The 22,944-nt window shown below is 38.4% G+C and overlaps 1 protein-coding gene across 2 annotated transcripts in view; it reads right to left on the bottom strand.

The window, feature by feature from the left end:
• Positions 1-22,944, bottom strand: part of LTBP1 (latent transforming growth factor beta binding protein 1) — a 186,101-nt gene that overhangs the window by 149,871 nt on the left and 13,286 nt on the right. For both annotated transcript variants that reach the window (XM_066178599.1, XM_066178600.1), the window contains exon 3: positions 20,472-20,760. In XM_066178599.1, coding sequence (XP_066034696.1) covers positions 20,472-20,760 — 289 coding nt within the window. The remainder of the gene's footprint in view (positions 1-20,471; positions 20,761-22,944) is intronic.

Genomic DNA, 22,944 nt, shown 5'->3' with positions numbered 1-22,944 from the left:
ATGACTAATCCCTTCAAGGCTTAATAGGAGCACTTTAGGAGTATTTCTGTACTGGCTTAGTGTCCAGTATCAGGAGAGATACAACATATTCCTTTTCATTTCAGACATCAAAGAAAGAAAAATTAAGTTTAGTACATCAACAGTCACTCTTTGGCACATATAGATCACTGCAACATTTCCTACAGCTAGCAAATCTAAAAACAGCATGCAAGGAATCTAGATTTAAAAATAGGCTGTTTTTCCTCATTTACTTGCTTAATTTAATCCTGCCATACAGAAACCAGTTGCTTGAAAACTGTGTTAAAATAATTTTTCAGAAAGCAAACCTAGATAATATAAAGATAGTAATATCTTTGTCTGAGAAATGTTCATGATTTTCAGCAAAAATTACAGGGCTGAAAGTGAGTGCGGATTTCAACTTGGTAGTGCCTCACCCCTCCACTGCTAATGAACCCAACAAATGCTTTAGTTATAATTACTATCATTATTATGCCCTAGCTTTATTTCTAAAATAATTAGGTAAAAGGTAAGATTTTCTAGTGCACTGAGGTCAAGGACAAAAGTTAAACTGTATGAAACTCATTTTTCCTACCGATCTTGCTCTACACTAAGCCATAGTTTGCTCCAGAGACAGAAGTTTGCATGGAATAAGCACACATTTTTTCTTTTTTACTTCCCTATCTGCAAAAAAAAGATCTACATCACCATCTAGCAAGATACTGCAATGTTTTTAACAATGAAATGTTGGCACACTGCTTGGTCCACATACAAAAGAAACCGAAACAGTTAAACTGGTTTCCATACAAGCTGTTTTCCCGGATGCTAGCATAAAGTCCTGATTTCACTGAAGTCAACAGCAGAACTCTCATTTATTTCATTGCTGGCCATGATTTCATCCCAGCACTTTGTTACTTGTCAAACACAGCTTTGCATCCTTGGGCTTTAAACCTGTAGGTGCTCCATTCAGTGGTCTTTACCCTGCCCTGGAATGCCAAAGCAGAGATTCCTCATGGTTCCTAACTCTAATTCCTGAAAGCCACATTTGTCACCCTGGAAGGCAGCAAAATGCAAACAAACTTAAAGAACACTGTGTCTCTGACTTCAGCCCATGATCAACGCAGGGATAACGTACGCGAAGGCAAGCAAATTCATTATTATTAGTCCACCTACAATTCAAATTCAGCTTGTGAGAAAGCAGCTATCAAGAATTTCTAACATACGGCTGAACCAACAATATCTGGAGGAATTTGGATCTCCTATTCCAAACCACTTTGCCTACTTTTAAAAAAATAAAAATACTGTGACCAAAAGCCCAGACTGCATTCCAGAGGTCTAGGAATAGCTTGTTTTCCTATTTGCAGTTGGTAAATTTGAAGTCTGTGAGGCATTCCTCTGGTTTTTAAGGATGTCTCCGATTTCTCCTCAAAAATTCACTTTGCTTCTTCCTCCACATGTAAAATTTTGATCTCCTTAGAACTACAGGCTTTGTTATATGAAATATCTTTCAGAGTCACTTTTGAGAAAATGTAATTCAATACATTCCTTCTTTTTTGATACTGTCCCAGTCCTTAGTTTTGGTACAATATACCAGGCATATATTTTAAATTTCGGAAGTTTGTTACTTACAGGCTCATGTTATACGTAACACTAACAGTAAACCACATTTGACAATACTTATTTTTTTCCCTGTTGCATAAAGGACAGTTTTTAAACATCAGCTGAACACTGCCATTCCAACAAGTCTAAACTATAAAAAGGACAGGTTATAAAGTGTTTGGAATTACATCCTTAGGGCTCAATTTAGAATCTTCTCCTCACATTCTTTTGATTTGTGTGCTTCGTTACTGAAACTGTCTCCTAGAGCTCTCTCTCTTTCCTCAATTATGAGTTCAAAGAAATACATGCTTGAACTCCTAAATATATTAAACTTAATTTAAATTATCTTAAAACATCCAGTGACTGCTCAGCAAACCAGAAAAAGCAGACTGCACTTCTGGAAATAATACACTATTTAGCTAGGGAACTGCATGCATAATGAATTACAAAATAAACACATCTAATTATAGAATACCATCAATATATATTTCATATAATTTCAATTTTTTAAAGCTGCTAAATCATCACAGTAACGTAGAAACAAAAATTTTAAAACGTTAAGTAACTATTTCTTAATGATTTAGAAAAAAATTCATGACAAAGTTTATGCTTTTTATTTTCTAGGGGGAAAATAGAAGAAAAAAATCAAACAATTATGTACCTTTTATTTCACGAAGAAGCAATTCACATGTACAATTCACCTCTAGAAACTCATTGGTTTATAGTATAATTTGAAAGAGCATGTGTTATATCTAGGTTTATTAACTTGAAAAATTTAAGTACAGCATTACCCTCTAAAATTCTATTATAAAATTATGAAAATTAAAACATGGTTTCAATGGAAGTGAAAAACCACCCTCCATGTGGCCATATTTTGGGCTCCATAGAAAAAGATAAAATTAATGTTATTAAAAGAGGTATCTGAATTATAAACCATATTAGGATTTGTGTTTTCAAATAAATTATTGACATTGACAACTTTCTGCCAAAACAAACACAATATTTGCATAGGCTAATACATTTTGAATCACAAAACTGATCACATGACCTTATGAACATACTAAAACAGACAACTTGCAAACAAAATCTACTGAGATAATTTGTCATGGTAGGAATATAAATAAAATAGTACCATATCAAGATCACTGATAATAAGCTGTATTTTGGAAACATCCTGCTCTGTGGTGCTAGCAGGTTTGTGAATTACACAACCTCAGCAGCCTGGCTGAACTTGTTCCTCTGAACTCCTGGAAACTGGCATTCCTGTCAAAGAGACATGTTGGTTCTGCATGAGGCAAATTCACCTCTCCCTTGGTAAAGCAACTAGGATGTCAGAAAAATCTGGATACTACTATGAAACCGACAATCCATTCCCAGGCCACTTCACTAATTTGAATCATGATGATACTTTTCAGGAGTATTCTGACAAGTACTCTTCTGGAGAACAGGAGCACATTCTTCCTGTTTCCAGCACTTCAATGTTCCTGTAATTGCCTAGTATTTCTCAACACTTTTTGAGTTCTTTGGCAGTACTTACTGCTCAGTGCTATTTTTGGAAACTCCAGCAATAAATACCATAGGTACTGACTCTTATACATAATTTAATGATGAAAAGACATGGCTGTTTAGAAACCCTGGGCTTAACACATTACTTTTGAACAGAGTGAAAGCTGGAGCAGTTGCTACTCATCTCCAGTACTTTAAACACTGCTTTGGACTCAGCTTGCTCAAATGCCTTTTTTCTCCTGCCTGATCACATCCATGACTGATGAGCAAACTCTCAGGTCCACCATGCACAGCCAGAAACAAGAGGTTGGAGAGATGAACGTGCTGGTTCTGCCCTTCCAGGTGACAAGAAGTGACCAAACTCCTGCACTCCCCCCTGTAGCCTTGTCGTGTGGAGATTGGCTCCTGTTCTTGGGTGGGACATGGCTCAATCATCCACAGGCACTTTTAAACCTGCAGCATGCCTTCCAGGGGAGATACCCAGAAAAGGATTGGTGCAAGACCCCACTTCCTGCCAGAAATGGGGAGATACCAGGAGCATCCTACACACAGAGATGGCTTGCCCAACTCCTCTGCTCAGGATAAGGATAGATGACTACTGATACTATGAGGTAGGCAGATGACTATCCTCTGCTGCCAGTATTAGCCTCACCACAGAACAAACTGAGACTGGGGGCTGGAAATGTTGGGAGGGGACGAAAAAAGCAACAAGGTCTACACAGGAGCCAAAACAGACCTATGTTATTTGGCTTTGGATGTTCATGAGCAGAGCTGCCTTGCTGACCTTTTGTAATCCTTACAGCCTGCTGCTTCTTAGCTTATAGGAAGTTTTCTCAGACACAGAGTTCTACATACATGGAAATAGAAACTCTTAGAGTGGAGCCTTGTTTTCACAATCAAAGCAAATCTAATTACAGCAAAATATCTCCTGTGCATAGTTGTGCTCAAAGCACAGCTTTTTTTTTTAGTTTAGCTTAACTCTTGATAGAGCACAAATATACTTAACAATTAGCCAAGATATACCCCAATTATCTTCCTTGGCAAAAATTAAGATAAAATGTTCCAAACACCTGAAAAAAATACCCAATTTCAAACTACAGGACACACAGCAATTTCCTACTATAATTAATCAGCTGGATGTTGAGAATATTTTGATTTTCATAGTACCCTTAAATGTGCTTGTGTTCTCTGTTCTGCAGCTCACACCACAAGTTGCTGTAATTCTTACAGGTTGCTCTTGTTCTGTACTGTATGAGGCTCTGCAGTTTCCCTGTTCACAGTGTTATATTAATAACTGCGAAATAACACACAACAATAAAAAGAACAGTATTTTATAACAACATACCAAAGGGGAAAATTTGGGCTGTACTTCCAGCCATAACTACTTTTCCTGCCTAGTGTAGCTAAGAACTTGAGTTCTTAACTATAGCTTCTGTGAATACTGAAACATTCTGTATGAGTTTGACACAGAGTACTGCATACAAACTGCAATAGTTTAATTTTACTAAATTATGAAACAATTTTTAAGACAATTACAATAAGTACAGTGCACAACAACTGCAACTGATTAAAGCCATACAGGATATTGGGGTTTTTTGGTTTCATTTGTTTTTTTCCCCCCAATAACATAGGAAGGGATGGGAATAAGAAAAGCAGAGAGAATCAGAAAAGCCAATAGCTGACATTTGAATTTTACAATAGAGGCACATATTCCTTCTTCAATTCTCTGTAACAAGTTTGACAATTAAAACTAAATATTTTCAGAAGACAATCTCTGTAATGCATGGTTTAACTGAATTAAAACTATTCATGTGAGTTTCACAGCCCCAGCCAAAAGCAGCTATGGCTCCTCATAGCATGTGTTTCAGAGCAGAAAAAATAGTTCTGGAAGCTTGTGTCAAGCATGCTAAAAGATGACAAATAAGCCTTTAACTAGCAAGCACTACCAGGTTAAGAAGATTTTATGAACACATGCATACTGTTTTCTATACAGTTAGGAAGGCTAATAAACAATGACTAATAAAGGTAATAAGCAGTGACTTCTGATGTGAGTCACTGGTATTTTAGAACTTCACAAATATAATCAAGAGACACAAACCTAGGAGAGCCACACCAAATTCAACATGTCAAGGAACCCGAAAACAAATGTGCTCCAAGCTTATCATCTACCCCTCTCAGTATCAAAAACTAACTCCAGCTTTGAAGTGAACTTGTAGAAATAGAAATATTTAACAAGCTTTCCCACAGTTTTTCTATCTAGAACAGTGCAGCCACCACAGACTTAACAGAAAGAAATGTGCGGCAATCACCAGCTTTTATTGCCACTTTGGTTTCATTCTTTTAAACTGGAAGAATCTCTACCCCCCAACCCCGGTCCTCTTTATGAAAAAATAACTACTCAAGTACTTCTTTAAATCATTATCTAAGTAAAATGGTACTGTTTAACCATTTGTGTTAGAAATGCAATGTAAATAATGTAATCTAAGAAACTGGAAGTTATGCCCACTAAACTCTGAACGTTCAAGTCTAGGCACACAACTCCTGTAGCCTTCAGGACATGTTTTGTAACATACATGAGACAAGTCTTTTGTCTTTAATGACTTTAAGCTGTAATTTGGCACTTCTGGTCTTGTTTCGAGACCAAAAGTTTCTTTAACCAGATATTTCCAGCTTGGAAGAGAAAAAAGATTCTATTTACGACTTAAAAAAACAAACAGAAAGCTAAGCAAACAGCAGTCCTGTGTCTTAAAACTCTAACATATCTTAATCAGGATGAATATTTTGCCCATTTTAAGAAAATTAAATTAATTAGAAATGTTGTGGAGTGCCTGTGAAGCATGTCAGTTTCAAGAAGGGAGCACAGCCAATGAAAGCAATGAACGTTCATATTAAATTGAGAATCATCTAGTTTCCATAGCTACTCTTTAAACAATTGCACGCACTTATCATTTCTTAGAACGACCTTGTTTACTATGAATAACTTTGAAATGGCTGTTCTCAGAAAGAGCCACTTAAAAGCCTTTAGAAAAGAAGTACAATCATCATCAGCAGCTGCTGCTTTAAACTTTTAAAGAAGACAAATAGTGTTAAAATACAAAAGAACAGTAGATAATGCATTTACCTTTTCCATAATATTACTTGTAATAGAGTATAAGCTTTAAACATCTCAACCCAGATTCCAATCTTGCCATGGAAAACATTTCAGAAACACCCAGCAACGTGGAAATTACAGGGCAATGATCATACAGGCCACATGATCACTACAACAAGGAGGAATTAAAGAAGAGGAGCTCTAAGAGCATAACAAACACCTCAAAGTAAAAATTTGTCACCAGAGCTCCCTCAGGTAATTTTTGTGAATATTTGCTTCATTTTCAACACAATACAAGTAAATATCAATTAAGCAGATAGCAGCTATAAAGTCTCATCCTGGTAAGAATAAACTATGCATCATGTAGAAAAAGTAATATGGTACAAGTCAACACATGACAACACACTGCTGCCCTGTCCAGGGCAACCTGACAGAGCGTAACCACAGAACTCAGAGTTTCCATTGACTTTCATTCACCTCAGGGACAGTAAACCTGGGACTTTCCACTCACTTGGCTGAACAGAAGACTGTGTGTCTCCCTTCTCCAAGGGGAACCTGAGAAATGTATGTGACACCATCCCCTCAAGGAGACTGTTATAGAAAGGGCTGACTGACTACTCTGGAATCACCCCAAAATGATCTCCTTTACAGGGAGGACACAGAATTACCAGTTCTCCTCTACTCATTCAATTATAGTGGAAATTGGCAATGGCTGGGAGGAAAGGAAGGAGGGAAAGGGAAAAAAAAATAAGTAATTACATTGCTAAATTTATACACCTCTTTCTCCTTTTACAGTCTGAAGCTCTTCACTCTTCATCACCTGAATTCCCATTAGAAATATTCTGAGTGTACAGCTGCGGGTTATATTTGTTTCTAATATCACTTCCAGAAGCACATCAAAAGACAATCCAATTTAGGAATTCAGTGGATTTCTAAATAAAATATCAGAACAAAAAAAAAAGCTTATAGATACAGCCCTCCAGGGTGCAACAGCAGGAAAACTCTTCAGGATGCAAAGCATACTCTGCAGTGAAAAGCCACTGTAAGCCACTGGAATAGCAAAAGGAGGAATGGGGGGAATTGGCTTCTTCTTAAGGATCTGCATGTGTGCAACAGCTGGAATACCCAAACATGCGTTACATAATAACAACAGAAGCTGTTCGAAGCAGTAAAGAGGCACAGCTGGGACTACAGTGACCAGCAATTGTCCTTCAGTTCAGAGCTTTGAGGTTCCAGTTCAGAAAGCAAGACAGACACCAGAGTTTTTGCTCCAATATATAAATGTATATATATGTATTTCTGCTTCACCGCCATTATTAAGTTGGCAGTGGCATTGGTCCTACAACTATCCTTGTCCACCACGCAGAAACCAAAACAGAATCCATATCATAGTAGTATTTAAGATCAGATTATTCATCAATTGAACACAGTTACATCTGTTTGCTGCCTTTTCGAGAAGCACATAGAGGTTATAAAATACAGAATGGTCTAAGGAAAGAGCTCTCCCATTGTAAAACCCGTAAAAGGTAAAAAATTTAAGGTCCCAAAAACAGTCACATTCTAAAAGTACTGTAAAAAGCACTTAAAATTAAAGGGATTCTAGACTCAGACTAGACTTGCTACCCAGAGGCAATTGCTGAGGATCACCAAAGAATTAACTTTGTTCCAAAGCAATCTGGGAGTATGGTTCAGAAAGCAGTTGAGCAGTATCCTGTTGGGAATGTGTGCACGGAATCAGAGAATTTTTTTTTAAAAAAAGGTAAACGGATTAAGACTGTAAATTTTTTTACTAGGAAGCTGATGTAAGAAGTACTGACTGTAACTTTAGATCTTGGTTGATTTTTCCCCCTACCACAATTTTCAATTACTGCTTGAGAACTTGATTTTTGTAACATATTGTGTTATGAAATATTTTAGAATCATGTATATTATATAAAGGCATTACTTCTTATGTGTTATAATGACCTTAAATATTGAAAGAGCATGGGGCAACTGAAGGGAAAGACAGACATAAAGAACAACTTTTTATGATGAGGGTAGTAAGGCAGCATGCCTGGTTGCCCAGAAAAGTTGTGGATGCCCCATTCCTAGAAGAGTTCAAGGGCAGATGGGGCTTTGAGCAACCTGTTCTCATGAAAAGTTCCCTGTCTATGATAGGGAAGTTGGAACAAGACGGTCATGAAAGGTCCCTTGAAAAACCAAACCATTCTGGGACTATGGGATTAAAGTGACAAATTACAGTGCATTTGTCTCGTGTACTGAAATTTAACACTTTTTGCTAAGTCTGAACAAACAATGTGCCAGAGAGACTGACATGCAGTTTTGCTGCATGGCTCAGAAAATGGTATAAACATAGGGGACTTCAGAGTTGTCAGAAAATGGAACAGAATGCTCTATGGGAGACAAAACTCCACTTAAAGCTTGATGGAAATGACAAGTACCACAGAAGAATTTTTAATCAGAAACTGGGAAAGAAAATACAGCTCTGAATGATGCAGTCACAACTTCTAGTCAAGTCAGCACACTCAAGTAAAGAACAAAGCAAGAGTTGATAACGAACAGATAACAGTGAGAAATGGAAAAAAAAATGAAAGTTTTTTAAACAGTGTGCTTTTTAACAGAGGAAGCAACTGAATCAAAAGTGTCTGTGCTTCTACATGAAGCATTATAAGTTCAGGAATTAGAACTGAGAAAGAATGACCAGACTTACCAGGAAGGAATCATTCCTATCTTAGGAAAGTAAAACTAATGGGAGGACTGGGGAAAATCCATGTTTTATCCTGGATATGCAGCAGATCAGCTGGTGAAGGAGTGGTGCTACTTGTCAGAGAGTAGCCTGTCAAATTAGATCAGCAAGTTAACCATACCAGTCACTAACAGAACATCTCTGATCTCTAATTTCAATAAAAAGGAGAGCAAATACAACATTAGGACTATGTTACTAGCTGCCTAAGATGGTGACAGCTATCGTATCACTGAAGGTAGAGAGTCAGGAAACAATAGTAGTATGAAATTTCAGGTACCGCCCAAAGAACAGCACAACACTAAACCAGAATTTTTAGATGTAATTAACACCATCTTCAGGGATCAGCTCGTTCAGGAATGCAGAAGAAAATAGTAAAATCCTGGTTTTGCCTAACCTGTGTACAGGATTCAATTCAGATATTATCACTGAAAAGACGCTTCAAGGGTAAGCAAAACTCTTATATGTTGAAGGGGAAAAAAGCCAAAGATTCTCTACAGCACTTCAACGTTCCAAAACAGAAGAATGCACATAAAATGGACGCTAGTTCAAAAAGTTTAATGAACTGAAAAACTGCCCAAAAGTCTTTTGACCCAATTAAGAAATCTATTAAAGAAACACATGCAGAAGAAAAGACCAAAAAAGACAGTCCCAATTAATTCCTCTCATCTAAGCTCACAAATGCACTTAGAAAGGTTCTTATGCCTTTCTCCATGAGGGATTCTCAGGACCTGTTTCAGACTGAAGCACAAGAGAAGGTGGCAGAACAGACAGACAACACCAATAGGTCATTAGACCAGATAATTCTCATACAAAACTTCTAGAAGTTAATCAAGACTCTAACTCTGTTTTGTAGTACTCTGGGCACAACAAAACCCAAAAAAGAATACAGTAAATTTCAACAACAACAAACCCCACACCAAAACTAGATGGGTTTAAACTTTCCTTACTACTCACATGTGGAACATAGGGGGGTTTTTTCAGTTTGTTACAATTCATGCACAGTGCTTGGAGAGGTTAACCAAACACAGTAAGCTCTTAAGAGACTGACTGGAGTCTTGACAGAGCTGTTCTCTCTCTCTTACTTTAATGAAGCTTGTCTGTGTTGGCTTCCTGACAGATGAGTTGTGAATGACAGGGGAAGGGGTGGGGGATACTCCTATGAGCAATTAGTTGATCCTTCCCTCACACTCAAGATTAAATTAGTAGTGGAAACTGTTCAACAGTGTGGGCAGGCAACAGTATTCCCTGCTGGTACTCCAACACTGACCACCCTTTTCTTGCACCAAAGCTTTACTCAGGCCAGTGATGTCACATGGACACAGAAAAGCATAAACTAACTGGCTGTTGCCATCACACAGAACAGCTTTCTTCTCCTCTCTGGAATAAGCTCTGACTAGCTTGAAATGCCTGTTGGTTCCCTGTAATTTAAATCTCTGTATCAAAAAGATTTTATTTCTGGACCGGAATTCTTTTCCTATCAAAGATACTAATGAAAAGAGTGAATATCCGCTAACAGCTGTTTGTGAGATGTTCACTTAACTAGAGGAAAGCTGAAGCGTGGATAAAACAAGATGTTCATGCAAAGGTAGGCTATGTCATCTCAGGAACAGTAAGCTGAAGTATAGGATTGCAGCTGCATCTCACGAGTGCTTTGCATACTGCAGTGCTGATACTTTTTATTTTCAACATTCTTTCCAAGATACCTTCTTTTCTGGTGGACACAAATTGACTGTTCATGCACAGTACTTGACGTGGCCAGATGCTCTCTGTGTCCAGTCCATTGAAAAGAAACTGTGTGGAACTCTCAACAGAAGTAAAGTGGCTACTTGCAGCCTCAAGGATTTCAACCCAAACATTTGAAGAAATCTGAAGCAGCAGTGGTAGATATCACAAATGTTCATATTCAAAAGGTCTTATAAACAAGTCATTACAGAACAGACTGGACTTGGTCCACCAAAACATCAAAGGCTTTGCACAAGGCAGTTTGCCATAATGATGTGCCCACTTCTCACACCACTGTGAGCTAACAAGACCTCTCAAATGATTAGCCCATTTTGTAATAGTCACAGGCTTTTTTGCCTTTCACACCACACTTAAGGCCATAGTCTTTAGACCTATGTCTACTACAACCCAGCTAACAGCAAGTACTCAGTCCAACAGAGGTAACTACAAATTATCTGTTAGTTTAATGGATTAGCACTGAAAGGTGCACTTAGCAGTGTTCAAAAAGGACACCAAGACAAGACTGACATTATTGTCATCAAAAAAATCATCTCCACATTCTCTGCCAACACAAATGATCCCAGTCCTGAGGGAGACCAACAGTTTGAACTAAACAGTGACCTCAGGTCCTGCAGCCCGATGACTACATTTCCCTAGAATGATGAATGGAGGTCTACTTGAGAGCTGACTCAGTGCCTGGCAGCACAAAGAGATGAGTAACTACCTTTGAACCAGTTTTTGTTCTAGCACATACAGATCATAGCACTGCCAAAGACTACAGAAGCAGAGTTAACCACAGTATCATGATCTCAAAGCACTGGTCTCAATTTACCAATAGTTGATGCCAAAGACCCTTTTAGCCTAGTGCTCCTGTAGCAATGAAATTAACCATGCCCTCAACTGACAGCTCAGGTCTGCATTACCAGTCCCACAAGAGTTCTGATCTTCGCTAGGAATTGTGTGAAGACAGAAAAATTCAGCAGTGAAAAGATAAATTTGTATGGAGCCTCTGTACATAAGGAGAACCCGCCCCAAGCAGAACGCCCTGCTACAGTAAGAAGAAAATGTTAATTATTGTTTTAGAATCTCTAGAATGACATAATTGAATTAATAAGTTGATGTTTGGGATCAAGGACATCCAAGACAGCAGATCTTCCTCAGAGCAATTATTATAAAGTGCAGGTAGGATGGAGCGACTGAGAAAGAGAGCCATGTAAATTTTTTAATCCAGAACAAACTTTCCCAAAACTTCAACCGCAAAGCAAGAAGAACTCTAACTCATTCATTGTGAGGAAACTCAAATAATTAACTTGGCTGATGAGCAAAAATTGTTCTAGAGAACAGCTGACAACGCCTAAGTTGGAAAACAGCTGAGATGAACTGCATGGGAGCAGAGGTTCTACATACCTGGTAAAGATATAGAGCTGATCACTAATTCATCAGCTGCCAGGTCACTTGCTCTAGGCAAGAAGTCTGAGCAGAGAAAGGCTATTAACAGTCAGCCCCAACAGAAAGTTCCTGAAGACAAGCACTCCAGCATTGCCCCTTCTACACCACCTTAGCTTTAGCCGGACAATTTGCTGTTGCTGCTTTATTGTCCCCTGTTTTGCTGAGCCTTACACAATAGCGGAGCAGGCTGAGCTTGTGAGGACAGCTACAGCAATTCAGGGGGGAATGGAAGGGAGGATGTGACCACACAGACCAGAACAGGACATGGCACATCATAAGAGGGATAAATAAATATTATTTTCTTTTTTTAGATTTATTAGTCACAGGGATAGAATACAGGAAAATATTGTATTAAAAGAGGGTGGTGTTCCCCCTTGCCCCTAGCTGTACTGTGGGCCACAACAGAAGTTGATCAGGAAGATCCCAAATAATTTCAGATTGACTGAGACTTCACCTCATTTGTGTAACGTCTATTAGTAATCTGCCCACAGAAGTCATGAGACAATACAAGAGAGCTCACATTTCTTGATTTGCATCCATCATTTGAAAAGAGGCTTTCCTTCAGTATTCAATACCAAGACAATTACCCACTATGAACAAAAGAGATTGTTAAAGAAATGTGCTGCCAATAAATGACATAATTCAGTGAATTTAAACCACTCCTCTAAAAATTCTGGCATACTGCAATATGGAAATAAACCCTAAGTAGAAGGAAAAGCAAAGCTTGCCACCTACTGCCCAATGACATAATAGTATGTACTAATATTGTCTATCTCCTTTTAACAAAATCTCTTTTCTTGACACAGAACATACAGAACTGCATCTTCAGTTGTTTCTTTAATGAAAAAAAAAAAAACAAAACCAGCAAATGGAATATCCAAAAGCAGTCTTTTCTATAAAACCACTTATAAAATCCCTGACAAGCCTAAAACATCATTTCTCACATCATCCAAGCTGACAAAGAATTCCTTTCAATATCCTCCAGTGGTGCTAGAGGCTTTAATAAAGTCTGTTCCCCAGCTGCATGATAAGTTTTAAAGACAGTACTTTAAACTAAAAAAAAATAATTATTACAATAGATAAAGCGTATCAGAAAAGATTTTTTTTTCTGTACACATCTGGAGGAGATATTATCAAAGCTATAGATTACATTAGTAAAAAAACAGGGCTGTAGCAAACACTGGCTTATTGCAGATACTTTATTTGTTCTACAAACTTCATGTCTCAGCATCAGAAATGATGCTTTGTTATGTTTTCAAGTACAGATTAATTCTCTTCAATAACTACAATGCTTTGTTGAGCTATTACTCCAAAGGTATTTTACTAATATATCACATATAAAAAGCAATTTTTGAAAAAAAAAAAAAAAAAAAGGTGTTTTTCTTAGTGTAGGAAGTTCCTTAATTCAAAGTCAAGTAGTCATAATTCAATAGCCTACAGAACTTTTGAGTACACCTGCAGACTCATTTTCAGAAACAACACTGTGCTGCACACTGCAATCAGACAACAGTTCCCATTCTGGTCCTTCAGCACCGCTCTCTAAGGCCATGGGATAATTTCGGGAAAATTTGATAAAGAGGGAAACAAACAAGGATTTACTGGAGAGTCCCTCTAATGCACTTCACGTTGGTTACAAAGTCTCAATGTGTATTTGAACAATAAGGTCAGGAGAAGAGCCCACTTTCTCCATCTGCCTAGTGCTCCTCACCAATTACACTCACACAGAAAGAAATACCAGTCTCAACAGACACTGATGAACAGTAACTTAGCACAAACTTCAGCACAAGATGACATGAGCAATAAATCTCCTCAGAAGTGGTTCGATTAGCAACATATTACACTTCGTATAAAACAGTAATTTTGGATTCTTGGGCAAAATTGATGAAAGTACAAGGGTACATGGTACTTTATGGAACTTAGGTAAAGTGGCAACTGCTTCTCAGTGAAGTGCCTGGACTCTAGCACTGAAGAAAATAAGTTCACTGAAGATGAAATTTGTGTCTCTCAGAGTTCTTAAATTATGAGCAGAACAGGCTATTGATAAAATGGAATCAATGAGGCATTTTTAATTAATCAGACAGACCCAACCCTGGAGATACATCTGCCTTTTTTCTAAGGCCAGGCCACATATCGTGCTTTCCAAGAAAAGCTCTGCTTCTTCAGCCCCACCAAGCCCCAGAAAGAAGCTTTTCTGATAGTTTCCCAACATCTCCTGAAATAATCATTTGATGATAAATAGCAAAAGTTCTAATAGGTACAAAAAAAAAGGCAAAACAAACCAAAAATCTAAACCACAACCTGAAAAAAAGCCACTTTGAAGAAAACAGACCATATTGCAACACAGTAACATTAAGAAATCCTCATTAAAGCCCTCCCTAGCATTCAAACACTGTGGAAACACTGAATGGTGATGTACCTGTGCTTTTAAACTAGAAAAAAAAAAATTAAATGCAGTAGCTTGAAATGGTGGCTTACTGTCTGCTTTTCAACTAAGCTGACAGCACCAGTACAGTTTAGAGGCAATTTTCTTTCCTGAAAAGCAGTATCTTGAAAGCAAGACAATGATTTCCACACACAGAATATTCCTAAATCACTGTCTCTTTTTGATCTATCGTCATACAGAAGCATAACCATATTCCAGTAGCACTCAAAAAACCCCCAAACTTAATGACAAGTTAATTGAAAGTTAACTTTACCTCATGGATTATGTTCAAGTTGCTGGGATTGCGAGATGGAAGTGTACACTGACATTTCCAAAAGGAATATGCCTTACAGGATAATACGGACAACTGATCTACATAAACTCTTCACAAGTCTACTAGAAAGAACATGAATAACCTGATGGCTATTAGGGTACACTGTGTTTCCTTACAGCAAGTCTCTTGATGAAAACACTGTGCAAAGGGCATCTCAGAATCCACCCCAAAGAGCTCACAATGGAAAAGTTACTTTCCTGATCCTCCCTGGAGCCACCTTGAACTAGCAATCCTAAGACAAGCACACCACGAGTTCATTACATGTTAGAAGTCTACACTGAAGGGATGCAGTTGTCAGCATAACCTACAGACACAATGCCAGTTTTTTTGTCTCACTGACCCAAAGCAGTGAGCTCAAGAACTGCTGGAAAAATCTCACCTGACCACTAGAGTTAGATTTTAAAGTCTGTGAAGAGTAACACATGGTGATGATACAAACTCAAAGATCTCTGTCACTGGGCTCTAGGAGGGCAGAATGAGAAGCCCATGACTTAGAGACCAAAGCTCTGAAGCACCAGGTAGCAATCCTTGGTTGTATCTCTGTGCAGAAGCGCAGATTTGGCACCAAAATGGCTGGAAAGCAGCCCTACAAAAAGTGGGGGTCCTAGTGGATGAGCAGAACACATGTCAGCAGCATATCCTCATATGAAGAATGCCAATCATATAGTGGGCAGGAGCACAGTCATACTGGTCAAGGGAGTGATTACTGCCTCCATCAGGCACTTGTGAGACTGCCCCTCAAACACTGTGACCAGTTCTGGACTCCCCAAAACAAGACAGCAGCACAGTGGAGCAAGGCCAGCAGAGGGCCACCAAGACTGTCAGAGACTGGGCATACAACATATGATAAGAAAGATTTCTCAGCTCTAAAAAAAAAAAAAAAAAACAAAACAAACAAACAAACAAAAAACACCAACGGCTTAAGTGGAGGACACTGGAATCCACAACTGCCTCTTGAGAATCTGTAGAGGAGGCTGAGCCAGACTTCTTAGAGGAATACAGCAAAAAAACACAGGGTAACAATAAATACGCAACAATGGAAACTTCAGCTATAAAAGGAAATCCACTCTTTTTTTCCCTGAGGGCAGTCAAACACTGCAACAGAAGCCTACAAATACTGGAGCTCTCCCACCTTGCAATCTTGAAAGTATTCAAAGCTCAACCACACAAAGCCCAGAGCAACCTCTTGTAAGTGATCCTACTATAAGCAAAGGGTTGAACCCAACTGCTTCCTGCTACCAACCTAAGTTTTATCCCTGCTGTTCTTTAAAAAGTTCCCTTAAAAAAAAAAAGAAAGTCAAGGTCTTTTTGACAGGAGTTCAATATTATCAAGAGCTTCCCTAAAGTATTTTCAAGCAGACTTCACACTTAAGTTCAAGTGCACAGCTCTTGTAAGTAAAGAGTTTCACTTGCTCTGTACATCTTTAGTACAAAACTATCATAATGGTGGTGAAAAAGGATGTCCTCCAGAAATAATTACTTTCACACTAGCTTCAAGAAGCCTGTCTATAATCTTTTTTAGACCATCACCTGATACATCATCATATTAACCAATCTTAGAACCATAAGTTCTAAAAAATAAATTACATGCAGTAAAAGATACAAAAAAGAACCAGCATACGAGACAGGAGCCAAAAGAACAGTCTCTTATACTTTACAGTGATCCTCAGACTACAGGAGTTAGCACAATAGAAAGTCAGTAATCTCTACAGATTTTAAATATATATGTCAACATTTAACATACAATTATATACAATACCAAGCACATATTCCATTTTCTGTTATGACTGTCCTATGTTGCTTGTTTCAGTAGGGTCACAACAGTATGCCCAGTTCTTCTTTCAGGCATGTTTTTTTTCAATCTAAATTCACAGCGATTTGCCATCTCCTAGTTAAAATTGGGAAAAAATAGTTTAAAATGGAAAAAAAATTATGTCTTTGATGTCTTAAAGCTGTTTTTTGACTTCTGTTCAGTCTTAAAAAAAAATTATCAGGCAATACATCCGCCCATCACAGCATGGGACTAGACCCAGTGTCCCAGGAACACAGGTTTGGAAGAGACCTCTCAAGCAAAGATTTCTGGGCACATAAGGCACACCAGTAAGTCCAAATCTGTCACCAGGATTCTGTGCATTCAGAATCCTGGTGACAGATTCAGAATCTGTACTCCTTTGATGGGCTTTGGTCTGTCCAGCATTAAAAGCAGATTTTCACATTTCATCACCACCTGCCTCCAAAGGAGGCTGAAGGAGCAGTGCTGTGACACTTCAGTGTATTTATTGAGCTCCAGTTGGTTGATGCCATACTCTTTCTGGTGTTCATTTCCAAAACTATACGAGAAAGATCCCTTAAAAAAAAAAGAAAAAAAGGTCTGCTCACACAGATGGTAAATGCACAAAATCAAGCTGTTGGAGCTATCCTGTTGCCAACAAGTGAGAACACGAGATGTAAAAGGAACACCCAGAGTTACTGGAGAGCTATCACAGGAATTCAGGCCCACAAAGCATGCCTGTTACTGAGATCAGAATTCCCTACAGGTTCCAATAAGAAGCAGATTTTTGTTTCTGAAACCCCACTTGTTTTCAATTACAGCCATCTATACCTTCTGCTAACATTTTTCTGAGATGAGACCTTGTACCTGACACTACATCCATCTTTAGAGCACCACTATGACAGACTTGCTGAACCCAGGATATTCCAGGAAATTATTCTCTCTTCAGCTTTCCTTCTGTTCAGCACCTTATTCTTCAAAAAAAGATATCTGGAAAGAAATAAATGAATTCCCTGCTTTCCTAAATATCATTGCCACCACAAACCTAAGAAAGCATGCATGAATGCATCTTGACTGAAGGTGGAAAAGTTACATTTCTATATAAAATAGAAAAACATTGACAGAGGGTGGCAAAATAGAAGCTCTGTAGAGGCAAGCCTCCTCTAGAAGCTAATTTAGGTGTTCCAGGTTGGGTTCTGGCCTTACTCTCACCAGTCCAGCCCTTGACTGCACAGCAGCAGTGTCCAAATCAGCATACCAACCACACTGACAATGAGGGTGACTCCACTTTCCAGGAGTGGGAGAAGGAAAAGCCATTCCAAAAGTACCTGGACAGCCTCGCACAACATACAAAATCACAATGTACTAAAAAAGGAATTGAAACAGGATCTAGCCTGTCTACCCCTCTCAATGTTAGAGACCTGACCTCAGAAGGATCTTTCAGCCCTGTAAATTGTGCTAATAGTCATACAGGGGAGCTATCACCAGCACTCATTTCAACAGCTGTATCACAACATCCACCTTCTGCTGCACTTGATACAACTGCTTTGGTTTATGCAACTAAGTCCTTTTCCTCTCCAGCTCCTGCACCTGGCTTCCACCAAGGCTGTAGGCTGGCATTCTCATGACTCCAGAGACTCAGCTTTCCATTTTCCCATGCCAGTATTAAGCTGACTGAAATAGATTTATCTTCATGTGATCTCAGAGTAACAGTTCTACCTAAGAAAGTCTCTCTACAGTTAGGAGAAAATCCCAGGCTGAGAAGGGTCACAAGAACAACAAAGCCTGCTGCATATGGAAGCATGCAGAGGCACTTTGGACAGCAGATAACAGATGACTGGTTTTGTCAGTCTGAAGTTGCTTCCTCCAGATCTGTGATGTCTCATGCAAGCAGGTAAAGAGATTCTGGTGAAGCATGAAATGCTGTAGGTATCCTCTAGAAATACTGTGAGCATCATAGCCCAAAAATTATCATAGTAGCACAGAAAAAATATCAGTTTATCATCTTCTCTTTTTTTTTTTTTTAATAAGGAGAACCCTTTACCCCTGGACATTATTCCAGGAATAATGGAAAGTAAGCCTTCTCTAGAGATTGCCACAAGCCTTTTGAGTACAGTTTTAGAGTGTTTAAAAGATGACAATTATTTTTTTCAGGCAAGAAAAGATTACATTCTTCTTTTTTCCCTTTTTTTTAAAGTATATTTTACTACCCAATTTGGACAACTGGCCTTTATCACAACAGAAAGAAAAATTCCTTGAGAATGCTTGTGTGTAGAGGGAGGAAGAAAAAAGAAAGAATACTCTACAGGAACCCGCACTGATAAGACAGGAACTTTCTGGCCTTTTTGTACTGATTTGCTGTGCTGCTCTTTATGGGGCAAAGCAGAGACTCCAGGTGATGAGTCCAGCTGGTCTGGAGAGGAAGGAACAGGAAAAAAGCCTGATGATCTAACTGGCAATTTCCCCTTCATATTAGTCACTTCAATAACCCTTGCTTCACTGGTAGGAATTAAACTGGACTCAGAGTTCTAGGAAATACTAAAATTGGGTAGAAATTTCTCAGTCTTTCAAGTCTGTGGATGTATTTGTTCCTAAAGCCCCCAGTGCTCTACCTTCTTCTTCATACTGACTCAGGGCTTAGAACTCCAAGGGAATTCAGGTAGATTTCTCTTTTTCCTACACAAGACATGTAGGAACCTAGTTGAGCTTTCAGATCCACAGTTAGTACAAAGAATTAGAAGGGTTTAGGAGGAAAAAAACAACCAGATAAAGGGGCTAGGGGCAACAAATAACATTGGGAGTGTCGAACAATCCCTGTTGTCAGATGTAGCTTTGGAAAGGAAGTGGCACTTTGTTGTCAGGAGCCTATGATGACTCAGGTGCAGAACTGTAATCACACTCCACCCTTCCACATTAATTTTTACAGTTTTGAACACAGGAAAATACATTTTATTTCCTAATCCTAATTATCTTGCCCTGGAGACTAGAAGCAAGACAGACTACACCTTCCTTAAAAGCAACCTCTCCAAAAGCAACACCTGTTACAGGACAGAAACAGTTTTTGTCACTGTCTTCATCTGAAAGTGGAAGGACAGCAGTAGCTGAAAACACCTAAAACTGTTCACATTCCACTTGACTGCCACCCTCCTGTGCACCTCCCTCCGCCCATCTCAAATGGGGTCTCAAATTAACATCAGACCCATCAATAAAAACCACAGTACAATTAAGAGAAATTTCAGACTCACAGTAAGTATTTAAAGCTCAGAGAAAAAATAACAAAGACTAAGTCACGAGCTACTAAAGAGTCAGAGGAAAAAAGATCGCCAACAAAATGGACTTATGGCAGTCAGACACAATCCTGAACATCAAACACCTCAAGCAATCAGAAGTATTCACTGTAGCACAGCCACACAAGCTTATATTAAAAGAGAAAACACAATGCAAATACAGGAAAGCCAAACAGAACAGAAGCACCAAATCTTATTCTCCTCAGTTACACAAGCTGTCAGAATTCCATGTTAGACTTTGTTCTAGGATAAACTCAAAAGGTCACCACTGTAAATTTGGAATAATTCCTCCAAAATTAGTACAGCAGTATCATTCTACAGAAAACAGAAGTTGACTGATATCATGGGATAGCCTGTTCAGGTAAGGAAATCTGGCTCGTAAGTAATAGAAGCCTAAACATCCACTGAAATCTTACAGTTAAAACAAGAAGCTGTTTTTAAAAATCTGTGACAGTTTCCAAGAAAGGTTTTTTTAAAACGCTTGCAAGGAACAATGTTTTACAAAATGGACACACTGGACTTCTTTGAAAGCAAGGAAAACACTTACTGTGGTTGCATTTGCTGAGTTAACCCAACAGGAGGCTTCTGCTTGATTGTGAATGCCATCTGAGCCATAGGGCCAACCTTTGGTGGGACCTGCACCTTCTGAGAGAAGGTCTGCTGGGCAGCCTGCTGGGGTATGGGCCACGGGGGAACAGCGGGGCTCCGACCTCCAGCGGAAGATGTGTCTTGCACGACTGTATCCTCACAGGAATTACCTTTGGTTCCTGGTTTACACACACAAAGCTGAGGTCGCAGGCACATCCCTCCATTTTGGCACGGTGGTGCACAGTTAGCTAAGAAAAGACATTTTAAAAAGTACCTGTGAAACAAAGCATGAAGGAAAAGGCAAACCCTCCCCACAATAAAAAAATGGCATGAATTGTTAATGTTAACTGGAGTAGGAGAGAGCAACATTGCTAAGCGCCACAAAAGATAATATACAATTTGATACAGCTTTTACTGATTTCTTGCACAACATGTGAACAACTTCAAAAAGTAAAATGCTGGATCTAAAAAATAGGAAATGTACTAGCTAAATTGAGAAATATAGCCTTATTTCAAATCTTTCTCCTTTCTGCTCAGCATCCCTTCTCCTCATACTTTAAAAACCCAAACTGCATCTGATGAAACAATATTACACAGATGTAGAATTTTACTACTGATCCAGGCTGGGATTTATTTTATTACTATTTTAAAATCAGATGCTGCATAGGTAGCTAGAATGAATCCCTACAGCCACATTATAGGTCAGCAAAACAATGCAGAGAAGCATGAAGCAATTCAACCCTTCCCCCTCCAAAACCCAAATAAAGTTCCCTGCAGTACCCCCATCGTAACAACACCAGACATGAACTGCTGCTACAAAGACATTGCTACACCTAGGAAGAAACAGACAGGTGCTTGTGATTATCCCAGACCAGCTTCTATAGATTCTCTGGAATGCTCTTTGGAGCATCAGGGAAAAGGAATCATTCTTTAAAACACAATTTGCCTTCAGAGAGGATTAATTACAATGCTTTGCATTGCTCTATCTAGTGACTACAGAGGGAGTCTGAATAACCAGCCTGGACTCAACCCAGCTTGAAGACATAATGAATGCACTATCAGTTCCACTTTGAATGAACAAGAAACTTGGAGGAGCAGCAAATCCCATCAAATAATGGAGGGAGGGAAAACAGCAAAAACAATTGCTGATTATATATATACACACATATACTACAAAGGCATGTCTACCTCGAGGATTTTGGATGCTAAAATTTGCACATAAAGACGGCAAAACAAATTAATTCTCTTATCTAAAGGACACAATTTAACATTAAAAGATAGCAAAGAAAATCATTTCTTCATTAGTCACATTAAAGACTGCATACAATGAAGCATGTATAAGAAAAAAACATGGCTAAGCTACTTTGTTCCTACAAACTAAGCATATTTTAATATTGTTTAAAATCCTTTAACATCAACAAAACTATATGTCAGGTGATAACTTTTTTACTAGAATAGGTAAGATAATATCTTAAACTATAATATGGGATTCTGCACCATATTCAGATACATCCAACTGAACAATTATATTATTTTTAAAAAAACCAGTCCACAGCCCTGGTGCAAATAGAGTACTTGACACTTCAACTAAGTTCTAATACATACTTCTATACATAAAAAAATTTAAATGCACAAAAATATACATGAATTAATTCATTAGGATGGGACTGTGTTCCTTTGGAGGCCTAATTTATCCAGCTGTATCATATATACCAACTGCACACAACACCAGAACTGCCCAACAACTTAAACCTGAGTTTTGTGTGGGGTTTTTTCCACACACACATTCCTCTCCATGTGAATCTTATCTTCTTTTCAATAATACTTAGCTTGGCTACCTTAACTGCATATTATGCACCTCCCTGGCAACAAAAAAGTAATCATTTGCTGACTTGTATTTGTTTATTTTTGAGACTCTGTCTTGTCTTTGACTGCAGGAAGACTGAAGACTATTTTCACTGTAAACTTGAGAAGGGATTTGCAACAAGCATATCCTGTAGTAGAAAAGCCAAGTCTTCCTTCTGCCTTATTGATAAAACTTAGATTTTGATAGAAACAGTAAAAATTCATTTATACGCACATAACTGAAATAAATCATATCCTGGAAAATAAATTCAGGAGCCCAAAATTCTTTTTAAATTTCACTGGCTATGGAGAGACTCTTAAGACCAGAAGAGTAATCCCATCACCTGGGTCATGTGTATGAAATGTGCAAAGATCACAGTAAAGAATCTGGGCCCAGTTGAGAGTGTTTTAAAAAAAATCTCAAAAGAACCCACAAAAAAAACCCAACAAAAAACAACCAAAAACACTTAAAAAACCCCAAGACTTTCAAAAGTCCCATTTTTACATTAAGAAAGCATTCATGTACTTCTGGACACTTATGGACACGTGGCTATTTTAACCTCTAAGTTTTTCAAGAAATTATTTAA

The sequence above is a fragment of the Chamaea fasciata genome, unplaced genomic scaffold, assembly GCF_029207755.1.
Source record: "Chamaea fasciata isolate MVZ Bird 193981 ecotype frontalis unplaced genomic scaffold, bChaFas1.0.hap1 SCAF_3, whole genome shotgun sequence".
NCBI classification, from domain to species: Eukaryota; Metazoa; Chordata; class Aves; order Passeriformes; family Sylviidae; genus Chamaea; species Chamaea fasciata.
Note: the sequence above shows the minus strand (reverse complement) of the source record. Positions and strands in the feature narration are given on the sequence as shown.